Genomic DNA, 25037 nt, shown 5'->3' with positions numbered 1-25037 from the left:
TCAGACTGGCCTGACTTGCCAGGGCTGTGACACACACCTGGGTACTTCCTATCACTGCTGTGGGGCTCCTCACCTGCGGCTTGGGCTGCGCTGGGAACTGTTCCTGTACCTACACAAATCGCTCCTTTGGAGCAGAGCTGGGACTGCTGCGGCTCCCTCACGCCTCTGACACTTTCCTGGGGGCAGCGTCGCTTTCTGCCGCGTCCTCACACGAGCACTACGGGAACTGGGGGGGAAACACGCGCCCGACGGCGGTCAGTCAGTGTCTGGGCACGGGGGGGAGGACAAGGTTCCCGCGGAGGGGAAGCGGAGGGCGGCTGAGGGCGGCCGGTCCCTCACACTCCCGCCAGGGCCGCCGGCGCGCGCCGCCCGCCTCAACCGCCGCCCCTCGCGCGCAGGCGCGGGCGCGTGAGGGCGCGGCCGTTTTCCCGCGCAGCCGCGGCGCGGGGCTGGGCGGGGCCGGCGCAGGCGCGGCGGGGCAGCTGGCGGCCCGTGGCGGCGGCCCGGCGCATGCGCGGCGGCGGCCCCGCTGTCAGTTCCGGCTGTTTGTCCGGGAAGTGGCTCCGGCCGGAGCCGCCGCCGCCCCCCGCCCCCCCCCCCGCCCGCTCCGCCGCCCGCGGCCGCGCCCCGGCCATGGCCCGGGACTACGACCACCTCTTCAAGCTGCTCATCATCGGCGACAGCGGTGAGCGCGGGCGGCACGGCCCGGGGGCGTGGGTAGGCCGCTGGCGGGGTGGCCGCCCCTCGGGCCGTGAGGGGCCGGAGCGCGGCGGCGGGGCCGGGTCCGGGGCGGGCGGCGCGGGGGAGCCGGGGACGGGCGGCCTCCTCCGCCCGGGGCAGCCGCGGCGTTGTGCTGCCGGTGCCGCGGCGCGGGGCTGAGCCGGGACCCCGCGCTGTGCGTGAATGGCGGGGCGCGTTCGCTTGGGCTTCGGGAGGTTTTATCTGATAAACCTGCGGAACTGGCTACCGCAGGATATTATGGTAAATAGCTTGGCTGGGTTTGGGAAAAGGCAGATTAGACACGTAGAAGCCAGGACAGCACCGGCGGTGCTGCCGGCATCAGCCTTGGCGAGCGCATGTTTTGACGGCGCCCACTAATCTGTTGCTGGGATGGGCAGGGAATTCCCTTCCCCTGTGACAGGCAGTTTAGGGATCGATGGGAAGGGCTGGCTGCCCTAAGGACTGTTGTTTCCAGTGTGGCAGCTAGTACGTTTTAACAGTCATTATTATCTTAATTATTCCTTAAGACTTCTTTGTGCTTCAGCCTGAAGTCTCAGTTCTAGAGTTCCTTATTTTTTTAATGAATCCTGGAAGAGCTGGTAGCTTTGTGTGCTTCTTGTTATAGCATAGGATGCAAATATCTAAAAAGAGGAGATAAAGGCATAGTTTGAGGTTTTTTTGAAAATAGACCTTTAAATACTTCAGCAACCTCAGAAACTTCTGGAGGGCTGAGCGTGTGAACTGTGCCAGTGTCTGATGCTTTGGTCTGGGTGCACAGGGATTGGGGCTGGGAGGATTGCTGCCGTCGGTGCAGCTCCGTGTTGGTAGCACTCCAGCAGCTTGCAGCTGAATTTCCATAAACTGGAGAAGGGTGCATCCACCCTCTTCTTTTAACAGAGGTGTGGTCCTTGGGGCGGCAGGTCCCGGCATGCAGCGAGGCACAGCTCTTGATGAAAGGGTAATGTTGCACGATCTTGGCAGTTATCACCTTCAGAAGCCTTAGCTTCATGCAAAAAAATGTTTTTTTCTACACTAAACTGTGTCTGCATGAAGGGATCTAAGGAGGGAGATAGGACAATGGCTTCAGAGCAGCTTCAGGCAGTTCTGGGAGCCTTGGATTATTACAACCAAATGCTGCGTTCTGAGTAGAGCAGTGGCTCTGTTGGTTGCTGATGAGTTCCAAAACTGTTCAGGCAAGATAAACAGGATGGTGAAAACTCTGAGGAAGACTTCTCATTTTAAACAATTAAATAAATTTTGTCAGCTCAGTCTTCTTGAGCAAAATCCCTGTAGTGTATCCAGTGAAAGGAGTGTTGTGAGAATTGTCAGGCTGCCTGTGGTTCTCTGCTGTAATTAAATCTCACTATGTAGTTTGACTATTGATTTTTCTTTGGTTTTGTTTTTGTTAACCCCAACAGGATGGCTTTGTCCCTGCTTGCACGAAACAGTTTGCTTGCCTTGTTTATTGACATTTATTCCCTGCAATAGGAAGTGGACTGTTACTAGATAGGATAATTCTGTCTCATCTGCTTTCCCTTGTATGCAAATCTGTCAGAGGGGTAGTAGGTTTGTGTGTTTTTAGAACAGGTCATCTTGAAAAGCTGCTGGTGATTTCAGCTGTGCCAGATATTTAAAAATAATACAGATGATCTGTGCTTTGCATCTGCTTCTTTAATTCACTCTACCATTCAGTAAGACATGGGTCTTAGAATCTTGTCTGACACTGAAATATACTTTTAATTGTAATTGTGCAAAGTCAATAGGCTTTTTTTTTTTTTTGTTTTGTTTCGTTTTGCTGTCTTCAAGAAGCTGAGGGCCCTGCAAGCCTTGTCTTCAGATCTTCAAACAGCTCTGTGTGGGAAGTGTGGGGTCACCAAGAGTGTGGTTTTCTCTGTGTGAGCAGTGTGGGTCAGAGGCAGGGTTTGTTTAGTGAGATCATTGTCACTGGGAGCATGCAGAACTTCCTGAGTTCGGGAGCTTTCTTCTCTCTGGAAGCTGCCAGCCTGCTGGGAGCTGTGCAGCTTGTGCAGTGGAGGGCAGTGTGACAGAGCAGTGTCATGTGCAGCTCTGCAGCATCGCCCAGGGCCGCCTGAGCTCGGACGTGCTGCTGTGGTCTGACAGGTCTGGGGGTTCTGGCACCTTCTTGCCTTTCACTGAGCTGAAGGCCAAGGCTGCTTGGTCAAGAAGCACACGCTTGCTGCTGAAACATCCTTGTTTTCTTTTAATTTCTTATTTTTTCTTAATTGACTGGTGTTTCCAGAGCTTTAAGTCTTGTTAAATAACCAGTCCTCTGAAGGAACTGCTCTGCTACCTTTTTTGAGCTCAGATATATTGATTATATGCATGCTGTAGCTTTGTATTTTTTAGTCCCTTACCTCTTTTCCTCCTTAGCTTGGTAGCAGTGAGGAATGAGCATGGCTTCTCCAGATGGCTGGTGATTTGAACTCTTTGCAAATGAGACCTGGCTTACTGTAATCATGCAGATTTTTAGGCTGGTTTTTATTTTTTGTTGGTAGCTGTTGTCACATGCCAGCAGCTGAAAACTACTGGAGTTCTGCATAGCCTTTGCATAGGTCTTCTATTAAGAAGAACTTGCAAGTTATACATCATCAAAATAATTACCTTGGATAACTTCTACCTGAAAAGATTTAATAGATAATTACCTCGGTGAAGTTGAATTTCCTATTCATGCCATAGCAGATTTATTTTGGGGAGAAAGGGTCATTAACAGCAGAGATGTTATGCAGAGATAACAACGTGGAGACATTCAGATACCCAGATTCCCTTGGGTGGGTGTGCAGGAATGAGTTTCTTACAGCTCTTGTCTGAAGCACTGTGAAAAATGCTTCCCTGCAACAGGGTGTGATCAGGGTGCAAACAATCAGTATGGAAAACCTGGATGAAGAGCTACTCAAAGCATTTAGAGGAATGTTTCATGGAACATTTTGGCAACAGGGACAGCTTCAGAAAGGTGTGTGTCCTTCCAGTGAGATGTGCAATGAGGCTGTTTCAGGCAGCAGTACAGGACAGTGATTCCCAATTAGTGTTCAGGCTTCTGTTACACTGTGGCCATGCTAATGGGAGCTTTGTAGTACCGAGCCCTGTGTGATTGTCAGAGCAGTCCAAATTCCACACAGAATGGGAGGTAGGCAGGGCTGTTACTGACGTCACACACGATGTGCAAGTGGAATTCAATAGTGCTGAATTCAGAGCAGTGCTCTGAGCACTTGTTCATTCACAGGACATGCTCAGCTTTGGCTCTTTCCCTAGCAGATGTAAGCCTACTGATTGTGAACTTGATTTTAGTTATTATTCTTCTCTGACCTCTTGAACTGACCACGGTTCAGAAGCTGCTGTTGCAGGGTTTGCTGAGGGCTGGAGGAGGGAGGGCACAAGTTCCCCCTCCCTGCACTGCTACCAGGAGCATCCTGTCTTGGGGTGACTGTGCTTGGTCAAATCTCCGAGGAGAGTGTGGAGATGAATATTTAAGGTGGATGGTACTAAATGATGTGCTGATTTTTATGCAATGGATGGATAAAACATTGTCATGTTCCCCGACCCCCAGGATGACTGTATTGAAAGTTTGCTGTATTTGTTTGTTGTAGGTGTGGGCAAGAGCAGTTTGCTGTTGCGTTTTGCAGATAATACCTTCTCAGGTGAGTGGTTTGTTTCCTTCAGTAAGTGAAATGCTCTAGGTTTGCTGCTGGTTGTAAGGAATCTATGTTTGCCCACTGATAGCTGTGCTGGGAATACCTCATCTTTTAACTTTGCATCTCTTGGTGTAGGCCTGTGCAGGCCATCCTGACTGATCTTCACTTGCAGCTGGAAGTCCCTGAGTATTGAAATACTGAGGTGGTTCCAGAAACAGCTTGGGTGGTTTAGGTTGTGCTATACTCTGCAGACTTCCTATTAGCCATTTGGGATTTAGATTGATTGAGTATTGTGGTAAACCACTTACATTCGTGATATAACCAATTTATTGGGAGGAAACTCCTAGAACTGTAGGACTGTATTCAAAACAAGTGTTTCCACAAGTATTTAAAGCAAAGTGTTGTCTCAAAATTTTCACAAGTGAAGTGCTCTCATAGTTACTGTCTATTTCTTGAGATATTTGGGTGCATACTCTTGATCAATGGGATAGGAAAATAATAATTTTATTTTGTAACACTGAACTTTTAATTTTAAAGATGGCATGGGAGAAGTGGTTTTATGGCTAGGAAGAAAAGCTATTAGGTACAGATAAAAATATGTAGATCAGCATGATATAAGGCATTTTAAACAGTAAGCAGATTGGGGAACCTTGTTCTCCTGTCCAGTCTGAGAGCTGCTGCCAAGTAGTGTCCAAGCAGTGTGCTTTGGGACATCCAAAATAAACAAGCCTTAGGTTCTCACTTACCCACGCTTTCCCTCCAGGCAGCTACATTACCACCATTGGAGTGGATTTTAAAATCCGGACAGTTGAGATCAATGGAGAGAAGGTGAAGCTCCAGATCTGGGACACAGCTGGCCAAGAACGCTTCCGGACTATTACATCAACGTGAGTAACACCAGCCTTTGTGCTGTGCACCTCTGGGTCTGGATCTCCTAGTCCAGAGTTGGGGTTTAGCTATTGAAGTGCTGCAGTTGATCACGAGTGATAGCTGTGTGGTCTGTACAGTGAAACCTCTCTCAGCTGTGTCAGAACTGACTGTGGTGGTGATGTTCTGGCAAGCTTTGAAACTGGGATTTCAGAGTTCCTCACCCTTCTATGCATTTCTGTGGTTGGCTTTGTCTTATTCCTCTGCTAGTATTCCCTTATTCCTCTGCTGGTAGAACTAGAGGTATTAGACTGCGTGTAGTAGGCAGCTTGTCTCAGTGCCTGTCCAAGTTTGTCCTCTGACTGCACAGCCAAGCACAGAGTGCAAACTCTCTGCCAGTGTCATGTAACTAATGAACAGCTCGAAGACTGAAGAGTAGGATTTCTCCTGGTTTTCCTTTAGGACAAATGCTTTAGCAGCTATCTTTATGTGGAGTTCTGCTGAAGCAGACGCCCACATGATATTAACCTTTTCCTTGGTTGGAATTCAGATTTGAACTCATTGTCCTTTTGAACAGCATGTGCAGAGCTTTTCCTGTTCCTGAAGAAACCACACCTAGAGCTGCGGTGGTGGGAACTAAGAATAAAATGTGTTTGTAAACTGATTGCAGTAAAAGTGGACTGCTCATGGGGGGAAGAGGGAAAAGTGCATTTGGAAATGGAACTTTTGTTCCTTGGGTTTTAACCAAAATAATTCTTGAAAGATCCATATGTTTCACTTGGTCCTTCATGACTCACTTCTCCTTTGGCTCTTATTTGAGAGAAGTATAATTTTCAGCTGATGAACTGATTAATTTGCTTACACCTGAAAATAATGAGATTGGTTACATCTGTGTTATGTCTAGAAATGGCAAAGTCCAACGTGATGTGTGCGCCGCCCCTTTCCTCTGCGCTCCTATACGGATATTACTGGGTTACTTCCATTGTTTCTTAAGTGTTTAGCTTGAAAAAAACTCAGTTGCCTCTTGTAGGGTTCCTGTGTGTGACATCACTTCTTGTTGGAGCGCTGCAGGCAGTTTTGGGAAGGAAGTGGTGAGGGGGAGGCAGCCGTGCAGTGCTGCAGCCCTGTCAGCTGTGACAGGCGAGTCAGAGAGCCCCCAGTACTGCTGAGTCAGCAAATGGCCTTCCTGTTTGCAGATTCCCGGGCTCAGGAACGAGCGTTGGCTCCTGGGGTGATGCCAGCTAGCTTAGAAAGCCATGGTGTGTCCAGCACTGAGCAGGGATACCAGCAAAGGAGGATTCAGTGGGAATTGCTGCAGATCGGACCTTGCGCAGTGTTTTATGGAAATTCTTTTCTTCGTTAACATTTCAAATAGATAATGAAATCTGTTTTGAGGCATTTGTGCCATGACCTCTTGGAACTCTGCTGCTACTTCCTTTTGCATTCATTGCTTTTTACCCAAGTGAGGCATATTTTACTTTAGGGGGATCTAACGTTTTGGGGTGTCTTCCTTAGCACTCTGGTAGTTACTGAATGGTAACTCCATGGTCAGGGAAAAAAATCTGCATTTTTTGCAGTTCTGTGCAAAGAAGTTCACGTGTCCAAGTGCATTTGAAGTGTTGAAGAAAATGCTTTGGGAATGCTGATTATAGTGGGATGAGGGCTCCTCTTGCTAGGTTGGTTGGCTGTGCCTGTCTAGTGTTCCTAATCATATTGCCTATAAAACCAGGCAATAACAAAAGTTAAATTTTAGAAATGGTTCTGGCTGGCTTGTTTTGTGGTTAGTTTTGTTTTTTTTCATTTATTGGCAAAGTTAACTGATTTATTTATCCTAAACTGACTGACAAATCAACCTTGCTTGTTCTTACAAAAGGCCTTGGCTATCAAATCATGGGTGGAGTGTGAGTGCCCTGTCAACAGAATGTAGTAGTGTGCCTGGTCTTTGACTAGATTGAGGTTTAGACTGAAGTTAAGAATATAAAAGGTGTTCCTTCAGTATTACAGTAGGTCAGGGAGTCCCTTTACAGTGAAAGGCAGAGTTCAGATTGATGTTGAGCCAAGCCTGGCAAGCAAGCCTGAAATTAGAGCCCATCTGGTAATTACAGTAATAGGTTGGTAGTGCTGCTGTGTGGACTTAGAACTGCAAAATGGTAGAGGTGGTAGGAAGTTAATAGTGGAAAATTGGGAAACATTAAAAGGTTGTAGTAGTTTGATTTCACGTGACTGTAACTACAGTCAAAAGCTGATGAAAAGCAGAATAAAACTGTTAAGGAACAGAAATCACGTTGGTCTGGAGTATTCCACAGAAGCTCAAGAAAATTTCAGACTAGGAAGTATAAAGGCAGCTGGTTTTATTGTCTGTTAAATGTGGAAATACTGGGATAGCTGGTGCCTTCTGGGAGGAGAGGCTGATCTGTGTGAATTTGGTTGCCATGGAATGTCATCCAAATTAAATTTGATTTAAATTCACCAGGGATTTAGCATGCCAGGATGCAGCTGTATTAGCAGGAATACTTAAAATGCATGAACAGCCAGTCCCTGTACTTGATTTCCTCTTGTAGACAGGACTACTTTGTCCTGATTCAGGACTCTGGGTTTAGGATTCCAGCTTTACATAATGGCTGTCAGATGCCAGCTCAGGATGAATAGTGATAGCAGAGGGACCTTCTGCAATGGTTTCCTGTGGAATGGCATGTTTGAGAGAGGGATAAGACCTTTGAGATGATAGAATTGCTGTGTCTTGTAAAGCAGATATGACTAAAAGGCTAGTAGTTAAAAGACTGGTCTGACTGACAATAGGTGTGCTTCCAAGAACTTGAAAGAAAGATGAGTATGAAACCAGATTATTAGAAGTCTCTGGAAATGGTTAGAATTCTAGATGAATGAAAAAACAAAGGAAATGTGTGCTACAAAGTAGTGAAATATGAACAAAGAAGCTGGATTAAAAACCAGTGCCGTGTCTTTCATGTTTGGCAGTTAAATGTTTTCCTGGAAAAAAAAAAACCAACATATGGGTCCTACTGGACCAACATAGTGTCTGTTTTAAATCTGACTTAGCTGCTGCTGTGCTCCATGAAGCTGTTGTTATGACTCCAAATGTTAATATTGGGAAGCAGTTGCTAGAGGGAATCTGAGAACTTTGTCACTGGTTTCTTGCAGCAGCGAATGCCCCAACCAGTGGCAGCTGTTCCTTTGTGTTTCCCAAGACTGTGTTCAGGGATGTGAGGAGGGGATGCAGGTGGCTGAAGGACATGTTGAGTTTGGGTAATCCCCAGGTAATTCCAGTGGCAGAACGAGCAATAAGGTGTTTATTTCAATTAAATGTTGGCTTTCTTAAGCCCTTTCCACACCTAAGCTAAATGTAAAGCCTCTAGGTCTAGGGACTTGCAACTGTATGGGAGATTGTTGGCTACCACCAAGCATCCAAAGGTGTACACAGGTCAGGTTTGGTTGTCTTTCACCTCAGCAGATACTTTCATGGATACTCTTAACATGAATAACTGGTCTAGAACATTTTTTTTCTGTATTTCACAAAGGTATTTCCACCAGCAGATGCTGGCTTGGGGGTTTGCAGAGTACATGGCAGAGCACTCCCACCACACAGAGGACAGCCAGCACCAGTCTGTGACTGAGAGGCTCAGATTGAGGACTTCAGGTCTCTTCTGCTTTCATTTCTGTGGTCTCTATTTCCCCAAAAATGTGGATGGGAAGGAGATAAGACATTCTTTCCCTTGTGTCAAAGTCTCAACTACCTCTTGGTTGCCAAAAGCACAAAATTTACACCTACTCCTCCCTGAATGCCAAAAGCCCCATCTGTTCTCTACTCGCCAAAGCCCACAACCTGTTATAAAAGCAATTCTGCACTGCATCATTCTGGAAGTTGAAGTATGGGATAGGATAAATTAGATTTTGTTTTCTAGTACTGTCCTGCATTTGGGGTTGGAGAAGCTTCTCTATACTTGTTAAGCCTTAAATGTTATCTAGGATGCAGAGCATCTAACAACTGATGGAAAATAGCATGACCACCTTTTTGAGAAAAAATGTGTGCTATGGGACTTAAGAGTTAGAGAATAACAGGTAGTCATGGTCTTATCTCTCAGGTTTATCTCTCTTGGTAATGACAGCCAATAGAGAAAATGACATTTTAGTGTAGACGAGGGGTTGGCAACCTTTCTAGAACGATGTGCCAGACAATTTTCTGTTCCAAAAATAGCAGCAGTGTGTGCTGGTAGGCACTCAGCAGGAGCCAGGGGTTGCTGTCTTGCACAAAGGAAGCTGTTTCTGATGAGGTGGTTGGCAGTATCAGTGGCAGGAGCTCCAAACCCCTGCAGGGTTCCCATTGCTGTGGTGGTCTCTGCTGCAGGGTCCAGCCCACAGCCCCCATCCCAGGAGCAACACGTGGTGGTGCTGACATGGAGGTGTCAGGAGTGGGATTGGTGTGTGCAGCTGCCCCTTCTCCACTCCCTGACATCATGTGCTTTGCTCAGGAGAAAATGTAGGTGCGTGGGCAAGGTAGGAGCAGCAGGATGCTCTGCTGGGCCCCTGCTCGGGCTGACAGGGATGCCAGGCTGGGCTCGGTGTGCACAGCAGAGAGAAGCAGCTCTGCGTAGGTGCAGCTGAGCCACTGCGCTTCTGCAAGGGCTGTCTTGGCAAATGCAGTGCTCAGTGCTGGGGAGGAAGTGGTAGGTCAGCCTGGGGGCTGCTGAATTAAAAGATTATTAGGTGATGATATGGGAGAACTTGAAGATAATTTTATTGTTCAGCTGTGGAGAAATGCAGTGTGTTGGTAGGATTGATGTCACTCAAAAGAGGATTCATCAAAACCAGTGTGCAGGGCATGCCAGTATCAGGAGAGGATGGGTTATTTTTGCAACATGTGGATTCAGGCCATGAAATACTTTTCCCTCTAAAGGATCCAAGTTATGAATAAAGTTGTGTTGTAATCAAGTCAAGCACAAATGCAGTGCTGTAGCAAGTTTTGAAGTTGTTGAAAGAATTGACTGTGACTGGACTAGAACATTTGAAAGTGCAGGATTTCTTATGGGCTGGGAATAAGTAATTCTTACCTGAGTTAGTTCTTGCCAAGGGAAGCAAATGTACAGCATAAATCACTGGTAAAACATGGCATGGGAGAAGCATTTGAGTGTCTTCTGCAAGTGCCCAGCCAGGCAGTAGGAGCATCCTGGAGGAGCACTGGTACCCAGGGCTGTCACTGCAGGGATCAGCAGAGGAAGGTGTGTGGCCCTGGGGGTGCTCTGCGCCTCTCTGCAAGTCTGTCTGATGATGCATAAAGGCAGGTGGCTTCTCTTGTAGAAGGATGATGAGGCTGGAGGTGGAAGAGACAGTGACTTGCTGAAGCACTTCAGTAGCAAAGAGAGCTGAGGCTTTGAGATCTTCTCAAAGGTGTGTTTGGGTTAGATTTAAAGCTTTGAAGTTCAAAGATGTGATTGCTGAGTTGGAAAAATCAAAGAGCAGCAGAATGGTCTCAGTGGACATCTCTGAAGTGCACAAGCAAGAAGTGCTTGTGATAAGACAGCAAGGTCTAGTAATGCTGTCACGGTTTAAGGGAAAATCCTCAATTTTGTATGCTGGTTTCTTGAATTTGTTTTATTAAAAATTTTAATATTGATCAGAAGAAAGAGAAGAGGATGTAAGGAAAAGAATAAAGTTACACATAATACAAAAAAATGGATCCTGATGAAGACCTCACTGTTAACCGTTACCTGTTTAAATTACTTTTTATTTTTTGGGTTACAGCTGCCTAATTTGCCACAGGGAATGTACTTGATAGCCTTGTGATTGTGGCTGAAAACTGAGAAGGTAGAGCTTGCTTGTTTCTAATTAGCATTTTCATGGTGCAGATACTATCTGTCTTTGGTAGCTTTGTGCAGGTGATAATGTTGGAACCTGAATTCAGATATTTTTCTTGCATATCAGACTTGTGCATCATCTTTTAAAGGTGCCAGTTGCCCAAGACTAATGGGAATAAACTGAAATACAGCTTATTTTTAATGGCTAAAGGTAGCAGAGTGTATTGAATGCACATATGGAGTCGATCTGTTGAGTAGGAAGGTGTGATCAGAACACAGTCGCTCAACAAGACAGAAATTTTTGAGAGCTCAAGAGAACTGTGACTGAAGGTTGAGTATATTTGGAGATCTGCTGAAATTTTAGTCTGTAAGTGATCGTTCACAGATAACAGAATTACTGCAAAAACTTGATGTGGCTTATACAGCCCCAGGGATGACATCACAGCCAGTTCTGAGGATGTGCTGGGGGTACCATCGCCTTTGGTCCTGTAGCTGGAAGACAGCATTCATCTTTGAAGGTCCTGACAACCTGAACAAGGAAGATTTTAGAAGACTTTGGACTTGGAAATGTATTTGTGTAGAGTGAATGAGCAGAGAGCTCTGTAGCTTTGGGGGAATAGCCTGGGATCAAGCTGTTATAAAGAGCTACATGAGTCTCAATGGAGAGAAATGGGGGCACTTGATTACCATAACTTGAGGATTTATTGTGAATCCTGTAGAAGCTCAGTGGAAGAGAAGGTGATGCCCTGGGTTAACATTTGCTGTCCTTTGTACCCACAGGTATTACAGAGGAACACACGGGGTCATTGTTGTCTACGACGTAACGAGCGCAGAATCTTTTGTGAATGTAAAACGGTGGTTGCATGAAATTAATCAAAACTGTGATGATGTCTGCAGGATACTTGGTAGGTGATTAGGGAGTTACAGCACCTTATTTAGTGGGCTGGCCTGCTGGAATACCAAACTGACTTTTATTCTCTTTCCTTTTTTAGTGGGCAATAAGAATGATGATCCAGACCGAAAAGTGGTAGAAACAGAAGATGCCTATAAATTTGCTGGGCAGATGGAGATCCAGTTGTTTGAGACCAGCGCCAAAGAAAATATTAATGTGGAAGAGGTAATATAATATTCAGAAGAGTAGAGATAGAATGATTTAGGGGTAATGGTGTGGGAAGAAGTAAAAATTCCATTCTTCCCATTGAGAAAGAAAAAGTGCTTGTATGAGTTGCAAGTAGTAGGTAAAATCTCAAAAAGAGACATTCAGCTGTTTTTGGAAGAGTTGGGGAAGCAAAATGAAGGAGCCCACACTGCATTTTCAGTAGCTTTGCAGTGCTCATGTATTAGGCAGGAAGGAGTTGAGAATGCTTGTAAGAGGTAAGACTATCAGACTTCACTCCTGCCCTCAATTGCCAAACTGCCCTGGTTTTATTGGTTTGGAAAAAGGGATAGAGGTACTGTTTAGTTTGGGAGTGGGTTGGGAAAAGCTATTGGATTTCCACTTGGGCCATAGTGGGTTGGGGAAGGTCTCTGAAGTGTTACTGTAACATAGAGAAAAGGGGAATGGGAGCAGCACCCCACAGGAGCCAGCACCCCACAGGAGCCAGCCCGAGTTCTGGGGTGGTCTGAGTGTGCTTGTTTCTCTTGCAGATGTTTAATTGCATTACAGAGCTTGTCCTGCGAGCAAAGAAAGAAAACTTAGCAAAGCAGCAACAGCAGCAACAGAACGATGTGGTGAAGCTAACGAAGAACAGTAAAAGGAAGAAGCGGTGCTGCTAATGCCCCTTCCCTGCTGCAGAGACTCTGCTCTCAGACAGATCAGCCCCTCCAGCTAGACTCGGGCAATTCCACTGGGGCAGGCTTTGGGAGGACTTTCTCAGTTTTGTGCCGTTATTTAAAGATTATTTTTTCTCCATGTTTTCTATCAAGAGGCGCTGGCACCTTCCCACTGCAGTGCCAAGAAGGTATCGGATGGAATCTTGCCCCCCTCTCCTCCCCTGCTCATTCCAGTGCGCCTTGTAGACAAGAAGGACGTTGCCTACCAAGTGGACTAATTAACCCAAGAGTTTGTATATAATGTATATTGCTTTAACCAGCCTCGCCTCTCTGTTGTCGCTTTGGCTTCTGCCTTCTTAATGTCAACCAATCATGGACTGCAGAGTTCATCTTTTTAAAGAAAAAGTTTAAAAGTTCTTAATTTGAGTTGGCCCCGGGCTGGCACTGCTTCCTGGGGCCTCCAGCTGCATTTCTGTTGGGCTCCAGGCTGGCATCTGCTGCCCCTGGGGCCCCTGGCTTCTCCTGGAGTCCCTGGCTTTTCCTGGGGCTCGGGCTGTGTTTTTCTAGGTACCAGGATTGCAGGTGTTGCTGCTGGAGCCTGGGGTTTGATTTCACCAGCCCCTGGGCTGGCAGCTGGAGCTGCTGCTGGGGCCTGGAATTTCAGCTTGCCATCATCCAGATTCGTGGCTGGATCCTTGGGTTTCACCTCCTTGTGCTGCAGCCCAGCTGTACCTGTGCTCTCCTGTAGTTTGTATCAAGATACTGGAAAACAAACTGACCTGCAGAAGTGGGATTTGTTTGGATAAAACCTTTTTTTTTTTAAAGCAAAGTTTAACAACTTTGACCTCTGCTTCTGGTTCTGCCAGTGTTCTAAGTGAGGGTCCATTTCTTTTGAGAAGAACAAAAATCATGTGATTCTGCCAAAAACCCCAAACTTCTCCTTGTTGCCCTGTCCACAAATAGGCAATCTGAACTTGAATGTGAATTTTGGTGGCAAAGCTTTTGTTTTTGAGAGAGAAAAGGCATGAAAAAAATTGAGCTCTTCTTATTGATGTCTGAATATGAAAGCTGCAGGATCATTCCCAGGATTCTTCAGTTAGGAAGGAGGACTGCTGTTTAATGCAAAGAAATGGAAAGCTTGCTTGCTTGGGTTATGTGGTGGTGGAGGATCACACTTGGAAACAAACTGGGCTTGCTGTGCTCAGCAACATTTTCCTGGCCCTCGTCAGCCTTTCTGGGAAAACAAGGGCTCACTTCCTCAGCCTGAATAGATGTAGTTAAAGGTGGAGAGTGTATGTGTGTGTGTAACTAAAATATCAAATGTCTGGGCTGAAAGGACACGCTCAGCACCTGAATTATTGCCTAAATAATAATAAAAAATAATTTTACCTTAAAAGGCATGGAGGGTATGACTTCCTTTAAGGCCTTGAAGGGGGACATACTCCATGTGCCAGTAAGTGGCCCTGTGGAATTGCTGGCCTTAGTTTGGTAGGATGTGATTCACCCATGTCCATGAGCTTGGAATCAGCCCACTTCTCTCCCTTCCTCACCCTTTCTCCAGGAGAGGCTAAATTTTAGTCACTTATTTTGCCTGCATTTTTTTAGATTTTTCAGGTTGTGGTGAGAGCCCTGATCATACAATCACATCACGGTCAATCACTTTAAAGACTTTTTCCAAAGTGCAAACGATGAATGTGCAACACGTGGGTTTTTAATGGGTTCAGGTGCTGGGATATGGATCCAGCTGCCTTCACCCACCTCTGTTCTTCACATATCCTGCAGTGGTAGCCCCAGAACTGGAGTGAGCTGGGATGGTGCTGCTGGGGTGAGCTCTGATCAGTGTTGAGAGGCTGTGCAAAGTGGTGGCTTTGGTCACACCAGTCCCTCCTGCCTGCTCTCCAGTGTGGAATGTGGTGTGTGCTGGGAGGAGCTGGGCCAGTCCCTGGAGCTGCCTCTGGGGGTTCCCCCTGCAGACTGAGGGGCCCGGCTGTGGTACTTTGGGAGTCTTGTTGGTAGCTGTGTGCAGATCTAGGAGGGAGTAACTTCATATAGGCAGAAGTAAAGAACATGTCTGAATTTACTGGAAATGATGCAATAAAATGAGGAAATGGTGCACCCAAGCCTGGAGTGTTCTCTTATATGGAAAAATTGGTCCTCTTTGAGTCCAGGTTTTTGTGGCTGTGGTTGGAATTCTGTCAATCCAGGTCCAGCTTCCTGGCTTAAAGTGGGAATTTATTTTTTTTTTCCCCCAGAGCTGGCTGTAGAGGAGCAGTTACCTCTGCTCTTGCCATCACTGTTCAATTGGAAGGGGTGGGGACTGTGTCTCTAGTGGTGCTGATGTGAAGTTTCCTAAATGTTGAGCAATGGAATGTCTAACTGGTTTGCTAGGATTATTTCTGTAATGAAAGTTTCTAATTATGCTTTTTAAATAATTTTAAAAAACTAAAAATAAAGGTTACAAGCTGCCAAATCTTTTTTGAGGCTCTGTTTCCTCTGCTGTCCAGCACCTGGAGGTGAAGGGTGGCAAGCCAGGGGTGAGCTCTGCTGCTGTGAGTGTAAAGGGTTATTTCCTAAGAGGGGATATTAAAAAAACCATAATTAATGCTTTCAAATGTTTAGTTGCCGTTTTAGGTTGAATGAAAGAGGAAGGTGGAACGGGTAGCTTATTTCTGTGTGAAGTGAGATGCCTGTGATTGTGCTGAAATCTTTTGTCTTTCTGCTCAACAAAAAGTATTGAGTGAGCTTTGAAAGCTCCTTCTCCCGAGGTGAATAAAAATCACCTGGAGTCTCTCTTCACTTTCCCAGGAAATTGCTGTGTGTTTAATGAATCTGTGCAGGAACTGCAGCCGTGGCTGTGCCCTCAGCATCCCCTTGCCCTGCCCAGGCTGCTCCTGGGGCAGAGATGGAAACCTCTGGGAAGGTGCCTTGGCTGTGTCTGTGCCCTTTGGGAGGAGCAGCTGGAGGGGACTCCTGGGGCCGTGTGGATGGCCTGAGCTGCAGCTGCTGCCAGCTGTGGGTCTGTGCCTCTCTGTGTTTCCTGTCTAAACCCCTCCCAGTCTGAGTCTGCCTCCATCCCAGGGCCAGTAAAGGACACAAATGGCTGGAAGGTGAGATGATTTACCCACCTTTAGGTGTTCCTAAGAGATGCAAATGTTTCAAATGTTTTTGCCCTGGCCCCTTCTCCCCTAAGCACACACAGGGGCTTTACCTGGCTGAATTTCATGGGATGATGCAGCACCAAAGATGCTGTTGGGTGTTAAATGACAGTTCAAAAAATGAGCTTGTTTTGCTGCTGGGTACAGTAAAGTGAGAGCTGAGACAGTATCGTATAAATGATGTTTTATTCTGAAGAGAACTATTTACAAAAGAAGTAGAGCATTGTTTTTACTAAAAATATGCCTTTATAGATTTTTATAATATGTATCTTATAAAAACCATACATTTATTTACATGACTGCTACATACAAAAATTACAGCACTGTGGTATATGTACATATCTATAGGTACATTCTGTCTGCTTGTCCCTGCTGTGTGCTTTTTTCCCTCTCAATCCAAGGGAATCATTGCTGCAGCACCCAGACACTTCCTTTCTTGGCTTTTTGGTTCAAACAATCTTGCTTTTTATAGCTGAGTGGGGAGTAGAGAGTTTGCCTGATGGAGAGGCATATCTGGAATCTACCATTCTAAGTAGGACAAGTGCATGTGGCCCTGCCTGCAGCCTCACTTCCTGCTCTCTCTGCAAAATGACTCTGTTGTCAGTAACTTTTTCATTTACTGTTCATCTCCATGACAAGTTGCTGATCTAAGTTTGTGGGAAGATAAAGTGCTAGTGACTTGCCTTTCATTTACATTTGTTCCTTGTTTACAGTTGCTTCCCTTGCAGAGTTTAGGAAGGGGAGACTGATCCCTTTTCCCTCAGGCTGGCATAACAAACGTTTGCCCAAAGAGTCTCCTGTTACCTGTGGGAAAGTCCTTTGTAACCTTAATCTCAGCAGGCATCTCTTCTCTGTGCAATATTTGAACAGTGACTGTGCAGCACTACTGTTTTATTTACCATTATCTCAAAAGCGAGGCTGAGGGTTGTATTTAGAGCTGCTGATCCCACTCATTAAATCTCCTTTGGGATCCTGAGTACCTGCTGGATTAATGTCCTTCCTCCATCTCATCTCCTGGAGCTGCTGTGTCCTTTACACCGTGGGTGCGTCCTGGAAGAGTCAAGTGCCACAAGTGAAGGAAGTGTCTTCCAACCAGCACTGCAAGGCTGATTCCAGGCTGTGACAGGATGGAGGGGAGTGTGTTAATGACAGCACAGAGTGAAGCAGTCGGGACCTTGTTAAAACACAACGTGACAAATACAGGTGAGGTTTTTCAAGACAGAAGACAATACCTAGCTGCTGTGTTAAGGCAGTTTCTGTTCCTGTGGAGTAGCAGCTCAGCACAAGGAGGTCTCCTTTGGTGTGTTGTCCAGTTCATTACACCCAGTTCTCTTGTATCTCTGGGTTTAGTAGTGCAACTAAGTCTTTAGGGTGAAGGGGCTTGTTTGAAGAAACCATACCCAACTGGCACCTTAGAACATGCAGACTTTCCTCTTGCAATCTCTTCTGTCACTCTTGTTAAATAAATAAAATTGCAATGGGATTAAGGATTCTTATTGAATGAAGAGATGGGCTGTGCCTACCCCTGCAACCGATTGCGTCACTTTCCTCAGCAAACGTAGCAGAGGCACCTTTCTTCATCTCATTACTGCATCTTCGTGGGGTAACTTAAGGCCCTTGCCTTAGGCTTGCATCCATCCATCCATCCATCCATCCATCCATCCATGCTCACTGCGGTAGAGTCCCACACATGGTGGGCATGTGGCTTGAAGAGAGCTGGTGGGATCTGGGAAATGACAACTGACAGCAGAAGAAAGGTCCCTGAGGACCAAGATGTTCATGTGGCTCTCCTGTGACAGAGCACCGTTCTCAGTGTTCACTGGTGTCACCGTGTCACAGGTGTCACTGGCATCCATGCATCCACTCCTCATTTTGCAGGGATCCAAGGCTGGGGTAATGCATGTGGGTGTGACTGAGTCCTGGCAGCAGGAGATGCTGAGCAGGTGCCTCGTGTCCCTGCCCTGTCCAGAGTCACAGTAGAGGCAGGATGGGAGCATGAGGTCATGTGGCACTGCACTGCAGCCCTTCCCCTCGCTTGCACAAGTGGCTACAAGGAGATACTCAAAAGCTGAGCATTGCCTAGAAAGGAGAGGCCAAGTTTCAGTTTCCTTCCCTGCCTGTGAGGCTCCTGATGCCTTTCCCCAAAAGCATCAAGCTGTATTGGTGGGGCTTTGCCCAAGCATCTCCTGAAGAAAGTTCTGCAATCCAGAGTTCATTGCTTTCATATAGATGGGTTTCACCACTCAGCTCTTCACTATCATGGCCAATCTCAGAGCACTCTGCTCCTTGCAGCCCAGAGCTGCCTTAGTGCAAGATGATTTCATACCAATGTGGTGGTTTCATGTAACAAGGAAATACAGGAATGCTCAAATCTTCATAGGCAGAAAGGATATTTGTACTGAGGTATTATGGATGTTCTATCCCACAGGGAGGCTGAATAACACTAAAACCCAAGCCACCAGCCTCTTACCTGCTGCTTAGAAGGTGATTGGTACCCGTTCTAGCAGAAAGCTTGTTCCTGTGAGTAGAGATAGCAGCTCCCTGTGGAATGGTGTGTTAGCACCGAAGTTGCTGAGCAGGGCAGGGCTGGAGGTGAGGCCAGCTCTGTCTGCTGTGGGACAGTGTGTGTGGTGGCCTTTTGAAAGCAGCAGGAAACAAACTCATGGGTATTATGAGCTGGGAGAATGTGTGAAAGTTGCATGACAGCAGCAGGACATCTCTGAACTGAGCCTGGTGCTCCTCACTGGCTTATGATGGTAGACTGATAAAAGAGAAGAGCTGTGAAGTGCCCATCCAGTGCAGAGGGCAGGTCCCTAGTTGAGTATTGCAGGGTTTCCAGCACTGCTGTGTGCTGGAATACACCAAAAAAGCCACGTTCCTTCTTGTTGATCAAGTCGTGCAAAGCAGGCTCTGGTCATCTTTGATCCAAAGGACCTTTGGCTCACTAAAGGGCTGAGTAGCAACTGACCCCCAGGCAGGGACAAAACTCCTTTCTGTCAGGCCATAGCCAGTGTTTCTGCATAGGGCAGAGTAACCTGCAGGCTTTCCAGAGCTTTGTAGACACCCTGATAGCCTTTGGCTTCAGTGAAGGCAGATGCCAGTGTGCTTTCTGAGGATGGAGTCTGCCAACCCAGTGTCAAAGACTGACTGACATCATTGGGAGTAGGCTTCCAGTGAATTATTTGTTAGGCTTTTGGGGGCCTATCCAGTTAAAATGACAGTTTTCTTACTCTGCTCGGGAGATGTGTATGGCTTTGGGGAAAGGTGTGTGACTTGCTGAAGCTCCCAAACTACTTTTGGCCATTGGAGGAACAGCAGGTGCCCCGGGACTGAACATGCACAACTTTTATCCAGTCTGTAATCTGTTGTAGATGGTCAGTCTCCTGGGGAGAAATCTGAGTAGCTACAGCCTGCAACTCTTACCTCTAACAGGAGGGAGCTGGAGAGGACAGTGACACCACCCATCTGTCCCCTGCCCTGAGCTGTGAGGAGCCTGGATCCCAGGGAGGGTGAACGGCCACGCAGAGCTCAAGGGGAGATGGTGCCCAGGCAGGAGCTGCAGTGAGGGCTCAGCTTCCACCACGGAGAAAGCTACATTGGTCAAAACATGGTATTGCTGGGGCCAGAGTGACTCCAGTCTCAGTGGGATGGATGAAGGATGTCACAGCTGCCAGGGTGATACAAATGGCTCCCTTCTGTCCTCTTGCATTCAGCTCTCTTCTTCCCCTTCTGCTTGCTGTGACAGAAGTTCTCAATCCCCTGCACCGCTCTGTCTTGGGGCTGCTTATTTCCTTTTCCAGCATAAGAATGCTTTTAAGACAATCAGAGAATTCTTCACAGCAGAAACTGGACTGTGTCAAAGCGCCTAAAATATACCCTGAAGTTTATCACTTCACGTATAGAATAAGAAAAGTTTCTTTCTACTAGAATAACATTGTCAATTTGCAAATCTCCAATTCATGTAAACATTTGGTTCAGACCAGGTGCGGTGTAAATAGTGCAGAGTCTCAAGGGTTAACTCCTTTGCCCCCTTCTTTTTTACTCAGTGAATCAGACTTGGGTCCATCAGCAAGCTGGGCAGCTGCCCCACTCCCCATCTTGAAGCAGGAATTGTTGGAGAATTTTCTCTTTTTCAAATTAATTTTTCTTGAAAAAGGAGAAGAGCCGGTTTCCTTCGGCCCCGCCGGGCTCGTCCCCCTGCTGCTCCGGCCTGGGGGAGGGCCTGGCGCTCCGCCTGGTGCCACTGGAGAAGGAATAAGCAAGCTGGCTCCATTCCTTCGGGTGTTTGTCCATCAGCTGCTGGTCAATGACCCTGTGCATGTCATCCTGCAGCAGAGGGACAGGACAGGGCCGTTAGTGGCAGCTGATGCCCAAGGGGAGCTGGGGTGGGGCGGCTGAAATGGGAATGGAACGTGCAGTGATGAGATGGAGCAGGGATGAGGGAGCAGGGACAGGTCTGTGTCCCCCCCCCACAGCAGGCTCAGCTGTGCTCGCTGCCACGAGGCTTTTCAGGGAGTGAGGAAGATCAATCACACAGTTCTGAGGGACAGATTGCTCAGGTGGTCTGGCACAGGAGCTCTGTGCCTGCCTGGGACTCAGTGCCACCCCTAAGCTGCGTTTCTCTGCTGTCTGCAGCCTGCAGATGTCCCCTTTGGGGAGAAATAAATAAGAAGAACAAATGCAGCTGAAAGCAGAGGCCAGAAGAAGGACAGAGTCTGTGCTGAGCAGGTCTGTGTGCACAGCAAGTGGACAGGCAGGGGTGGCAGAGCTGCTGCATGGCCACTGTCACTGGGGCTTCTCTGGGGGAGGTGCCGAGGGGCTGGGGCAGGTGTGGGCCCACCAGATCCCTCCTGGCTTTGCACCAGACTCACCAAACAGAACTGAGCTCATCCCTTGGACCCCCTCCTCCCCTAGAGCCAGCACAGCAGTGGGAGCTCTGACTGACACCTCAACACCAACTGTGGCTTTTCAGGTGTACCAGGAATGCTCTGATTTTGTTCATGTTTGCAGCACAGTGAAGCTCCTTTATACAAAATAATTACCCAGGTCTGTTGCCACTAATGATGTGCTAACATGTTCCTTGAAAACCTGGCTATAAATTTTACAGATTTTAAACTTTCAGATCCATTGCTTCTCCTATAATTGCATATTTAAGCTACAACTTAGTGAAAATGTGTGTATGTAAACTAGCCCCACAGGAGGAATCACCTACTCCCCAGCAGTTTGGTCCCCTACTAGGGCTGAGGACACTGTAAGGATACTCTGGATGGGCTGGAGTGGTGGAAGTGCTGTTCATTCAGCACCTGGTGAGGGGCAGCCTGTCAGGGCAGCCCCAGGATTGAAGGGAAGGTGCTGCCATTGCCCAGCAGGTGCCCCAGCTGCTCTGGATTGGAATCAAATCAGCCAGCTGGGACTGGAAACTTAATAATGGCTGATCTCTTGTTGCAGCATTTTCTTCAGGGAAAAGGATTGATAGCCATGACCTGGGCCTGAATTTAGTATGGGGGCTTCCCCTGTGGGAGCAGGAGGGTGCAGAGCTACACAGACTGGGGAAGTTTTGGGTCTTTTTAGAGCAGGGCTGGAGAGAGGAAAGGCAGAGGGAAAGTTGAAGAGGTTGAGGTGAATATCAGTATGAAATATCAGTGAGACAGGTTTCCAGAGCTGAAGCTGCCATGTGAAAATGTACAGCACTTGGATTTTGAAGGCACCTCTTCTGCTAAATGAAGTAGGTGCCCAGGCTCCTGCATGGCAGATCTGTGTCCTTGATTGACCATACAACAAGGGATGAGAAGGATTATGTATATTTATATATATATATATATATATATACACAAAAATATCATATATATATAAAAATACAGTATGCACTATTGAGAGTGCACTGCATTGGATCCCTGTCTGTCAGATGTGTGAGTCAGAGAGAAAAGCACTTGGATAGGGAGGATTTTTTGCATGAATCCTATTTTGCAGCCTGTATGATTATGTCCTTAGAGAACACTGTCATCTTGTTGACAGCCCTTGGTGAAATGCAGACTAGAAGTGAGCAAAAGCAGAATGTTACCAGATTAAAGAGTCCAATTATGCCCAGCTAAAGCAGAGACTTTTATCCTCTATCAGAAACTTTTCTGCAAACTCCTTTGCAAAATAGTCCCCAAAATACATAAATCTCCCACTTGTTTTGTGCCTCTGTGGCTGAGCTGCTGTTGAGGGGACATGAGGTGGCTGGAAACCTTTTTGTTGCTGTGTAGCAACACCTCAGGTCAGTATGTTAGAGACAACTTACTGCCATGAAGTGGCCTGAGCCTCAGCTCACAGAGCTGATGGGAGCAGGTCTGGGGTTGCTGTGTTACTGCAACAGGACCTGTTCTAAAGCCCTAAGCTGGGTTTATTCTAGCACTAAGTAGGCCTAACTTTATAGCACCCATCCAGACTGAACTTGGATCCAGACAGCTCCTGTGCAGAGCAGAGTGTCACCTGGACAATGAGGCTGAGAAGTAAAATCCCAGTCTGTCTTTCAAGAAACTTTCCAGATACTAAATACGTGGATAGAGAGGGTTAATAAAATGTGCACCTCAGCCTGGCTTTGCCCATGGACCTTGGTAAAGCCTCACCATGGGGTGCAGGATGCTGCCCCTGGCTGCTGCTGGGATGGGGGGTGTGGGCAGAATATTGGTGGGTGATGGAGACCCCCACTGGCCCCTCTTGCCAGATGATGGTGAGGGCACAGAAGGATGTGGGTGATGGTGGCAGCAGATGGAGAGGGGATGGTGGGTGTGGGGAGCTCACCTCAAAGGCAGGAGGGGTGTACGACTAAAGCTGTTGGTACAGGAACTGAGAAAGGCCACTAGATCAGAAACCAAAGGAGCCAGATAGTAAAAAGCCCTGAGGAAGCAAACTGTAAGCAGGAAAAAGAAAAGAAAGAAGAAAAGAAAAGGGAAAAAAAAAAAAAGAGAGAGAGAGAGAAACGAAAACACAGTGGAGTTGAAACAGGAGCGAGGTTGTACGGGAAAGGTTCTACTGGTCAGGCTGGTTCTTAGTAGAGCTGGGGGCTTGCATGGTCTGCAACAAATCACTATAAATGGCACAGACCTTTGCTCTTGAGTCTGCTCTATTTTCTGTTGAAGTAGCCCTCCCTTGGTGCTGCTTTTGGGAGGAGGCAGCTTTGTCTGCTCACAAGGATTTTCCCCACTGACCCCAAGCAGAGCATCTCCAGGGCAGCTGTGGAACTGCCATGACTTTGTTTTTTCACCTTGCTGAAGAACTGGAATTTTAGCTTCTCCTTCTTGATGGATCTTGAGAGTTTATGCAAACAGTGCAGCAACAATCAGCACAACCCCGTTCTCCCACCTTTCTGCTCCATCATGGAAATGCACAGACATGCTGTGCCCACGTGTACCAGGGCGTGCCTGCCTGGGGACACCTCCTGCATGGACCCCTCCCCACCCCAGGGCAGAGCAACGTGCACATTTCCCATGTGAGGCACAGTCTGCTTCTCCATTTTAAAGGAGTTTAGAGCTGTAGAATTCACTGCTCACAGCCAAAAGGGTGGGAGCAGGGAGGGGCAGCACCCCCCACACCTCATGAGCATCGCTGGCTCCTGCAGAGCCAAAACCCCCAAACACCCAATCCATGGGTGCTCAGGCAGAGAACAGGACACACCCACAGGGAGGGGGGACAGTGGGCTCATGTCTCACCTGCCAGGCCTCCAGCTGCTGCGAGAGGTTCACCTTCTGCTGGATGGCATCCAGGAGTTGGCTGTTGAGGGACATCATGTCGATCTTGCACTTGGTCAGCTCCACCTCCACCGCGTTCTTCCTGCGGGGACAGAAATCCAGACATGGCACCTCCTTCTTTCTAAACAAAGAGTCAGGCATATCTAAACAAATCTACAATTTATGTCTTTCACTGGCAAGTCCCCACATCCTAAGATGTTCATCTCTGTTGTATTCTGAACAATCTATTAATCTGAGTGAAGAACTTTTGACATCTTTACCTTAAAACCAGCAGATTTCTGATAAGCACACTGTGAAAAATACTGAAAAAAATCAGATACGCTGCTGTGTAAGGTAATAGTGTGCCTGGATAATGTGCAAGATCTGCCAATAACATGGAGATCTAGAACAAGGTAGAATCTATTTTCAAATGTTTTCTATTTTTCTTCCATTTACATGCATAGAAAACAAATGATATGTGCTAAAAATCAAATGACTCATGTCTGATTGCTTGATCAATAAATTGCAATATAAAACAAACATAAAAATCTCTTAAAGAGCACAATTCTGCTTTCACTTGGGACTTGATTGAAGGAAGGATCGAAGGAAGGAATGAAAGATGAGAACTTATTACAGCATATACTTTTTAAGAATGAAAGACTGTCAAAATTATTTGAATTAATTGTTAGGCTTTAAGGAAAGCTACCAATTTCAGTGGAGTTGTCCCAGCCCTTGGGAACACCTCTGCTGCATTTTTCCCAGACATTTGGTGGCCATTGAGCATGTCATGCCATGGACAAGGTTACCCAAAGAGCCCCAAATGCTCAGTGGCTGAGATGTTCCAGCTGCTCCTTGCTTGTGGAAAGGAATTGTCCTTCAGGATGGAGCAATTTCCTAAGCTGCCCAAGCTGGGAAATGCTGCTCATCCTGCTGGAGCACACAGGTGAGCACAAAGCTGAAGTTTTCAATTAACTGCTGTGTGATAGGAAAGTCTAACATGACTTGCTGGGAACCATCTTTCCTTGCAAACATTTTCGAGAGAAATAATTGCATCTTATTAACTGCAGCTCATTCCTTGTCTCGTAATAGCTCCCTTGTAGAAGGGCAATTTGGGAATTTGTGTTTATATTCCAGGTATTAGAATATAAACACAAATATTCCAAGGTTGCTTAACACTTCCAGTTGTTATATTCCAGGTACTGGTTGCTTAACACTTCCTCTGAAAGGATCCTATTTTCCTATTGCTTCCCATGTTGCCAAACTTCAGCTTCAAGCAAAAATTTTCCACACCAGATGTCTGCCTCGGGCAGTGATTTTATTTCTGTTCAGACTTAGAGATTTTTGGGGGGG

General features: G+C 46.9%; 2 protein-coding genes across 4 annotated transcripts in view; one reads left to right on the top strand and one right to left on the bottom strand.

Moving 5' to 3' along the window:
* Positions 1-535: 535 nt before the first annotated feature.
* RAB35 (RAB35, member RAS oncogene family) lies at positions 536-15295 on the top strand. Its single transcript, XM_036392985.2, has 6 exons — positions 536-685; positions 4326-4376; positions 5134-5257; positions 11828-11952; positions 12040-12164; positions 12695-15295. The coding sequence occupies exons 1-6, from the start codon at positions 634-636 to the stop codon at positions 12821-12823; spliced, it is 606 nt and encodes a 201-aa protein (XP_036248878.2). The 5' UTR covers positions 536-633; the 3' UTR covers positions 12824-15295.
* An 849-nt stretch (positions 15296-16144) lies between these two features.
* BICDL1 (BICD family like cargo adaptor 1) overlaps positions 16145-25037 on the bottom strand; it is a 49649-nt gene continuing 40756 nt past the window's right edge. For 2 of the 3 annotated variants that reach the window (XM_054516723.1, XM_054516722.1), the window contains 2 exons: positions 23670-23790; positions 16145-20301 (listed from right to left, as the gene is read on the bottom strand). In XM_054516723.1, the coding sequence (XP_054372698.1) occupies positions 20113-20301; positions 23670-23790 (310 nt within the window). In that variant the 3' untranslated portion in view covers positions 16145-20112. Of the gene's footprint in view, positions 20302-22761; positions 22871-23669; positions 23791-25037 lie in introns of all 3 variants that reach the window. The other variant, XR_004981196.2, reaches the window with a different exon arrangement.

Source organism: Molothrus ater, chromosome 18 (assembly GCF_012460135.2).
Source record: "Molothrus ater isolate BHLD 08-10-18 breed brown headed cowbird chromosome 18, BPBGC_Mater_1.1, whole genome shotgun sequence".
In the NCBI taxonomy this organism is placed as follows: Eukaryota; Metazoa; Chordata; class Aves; order Passeriformes; family Icteridae; genus Molothrus; species Molothrus ater.
The sequence above is the reverse complement of the archived record's forward strand: the minus strand, read 5'-3'. Positions and strand labels throughout refer to the sequence as shown.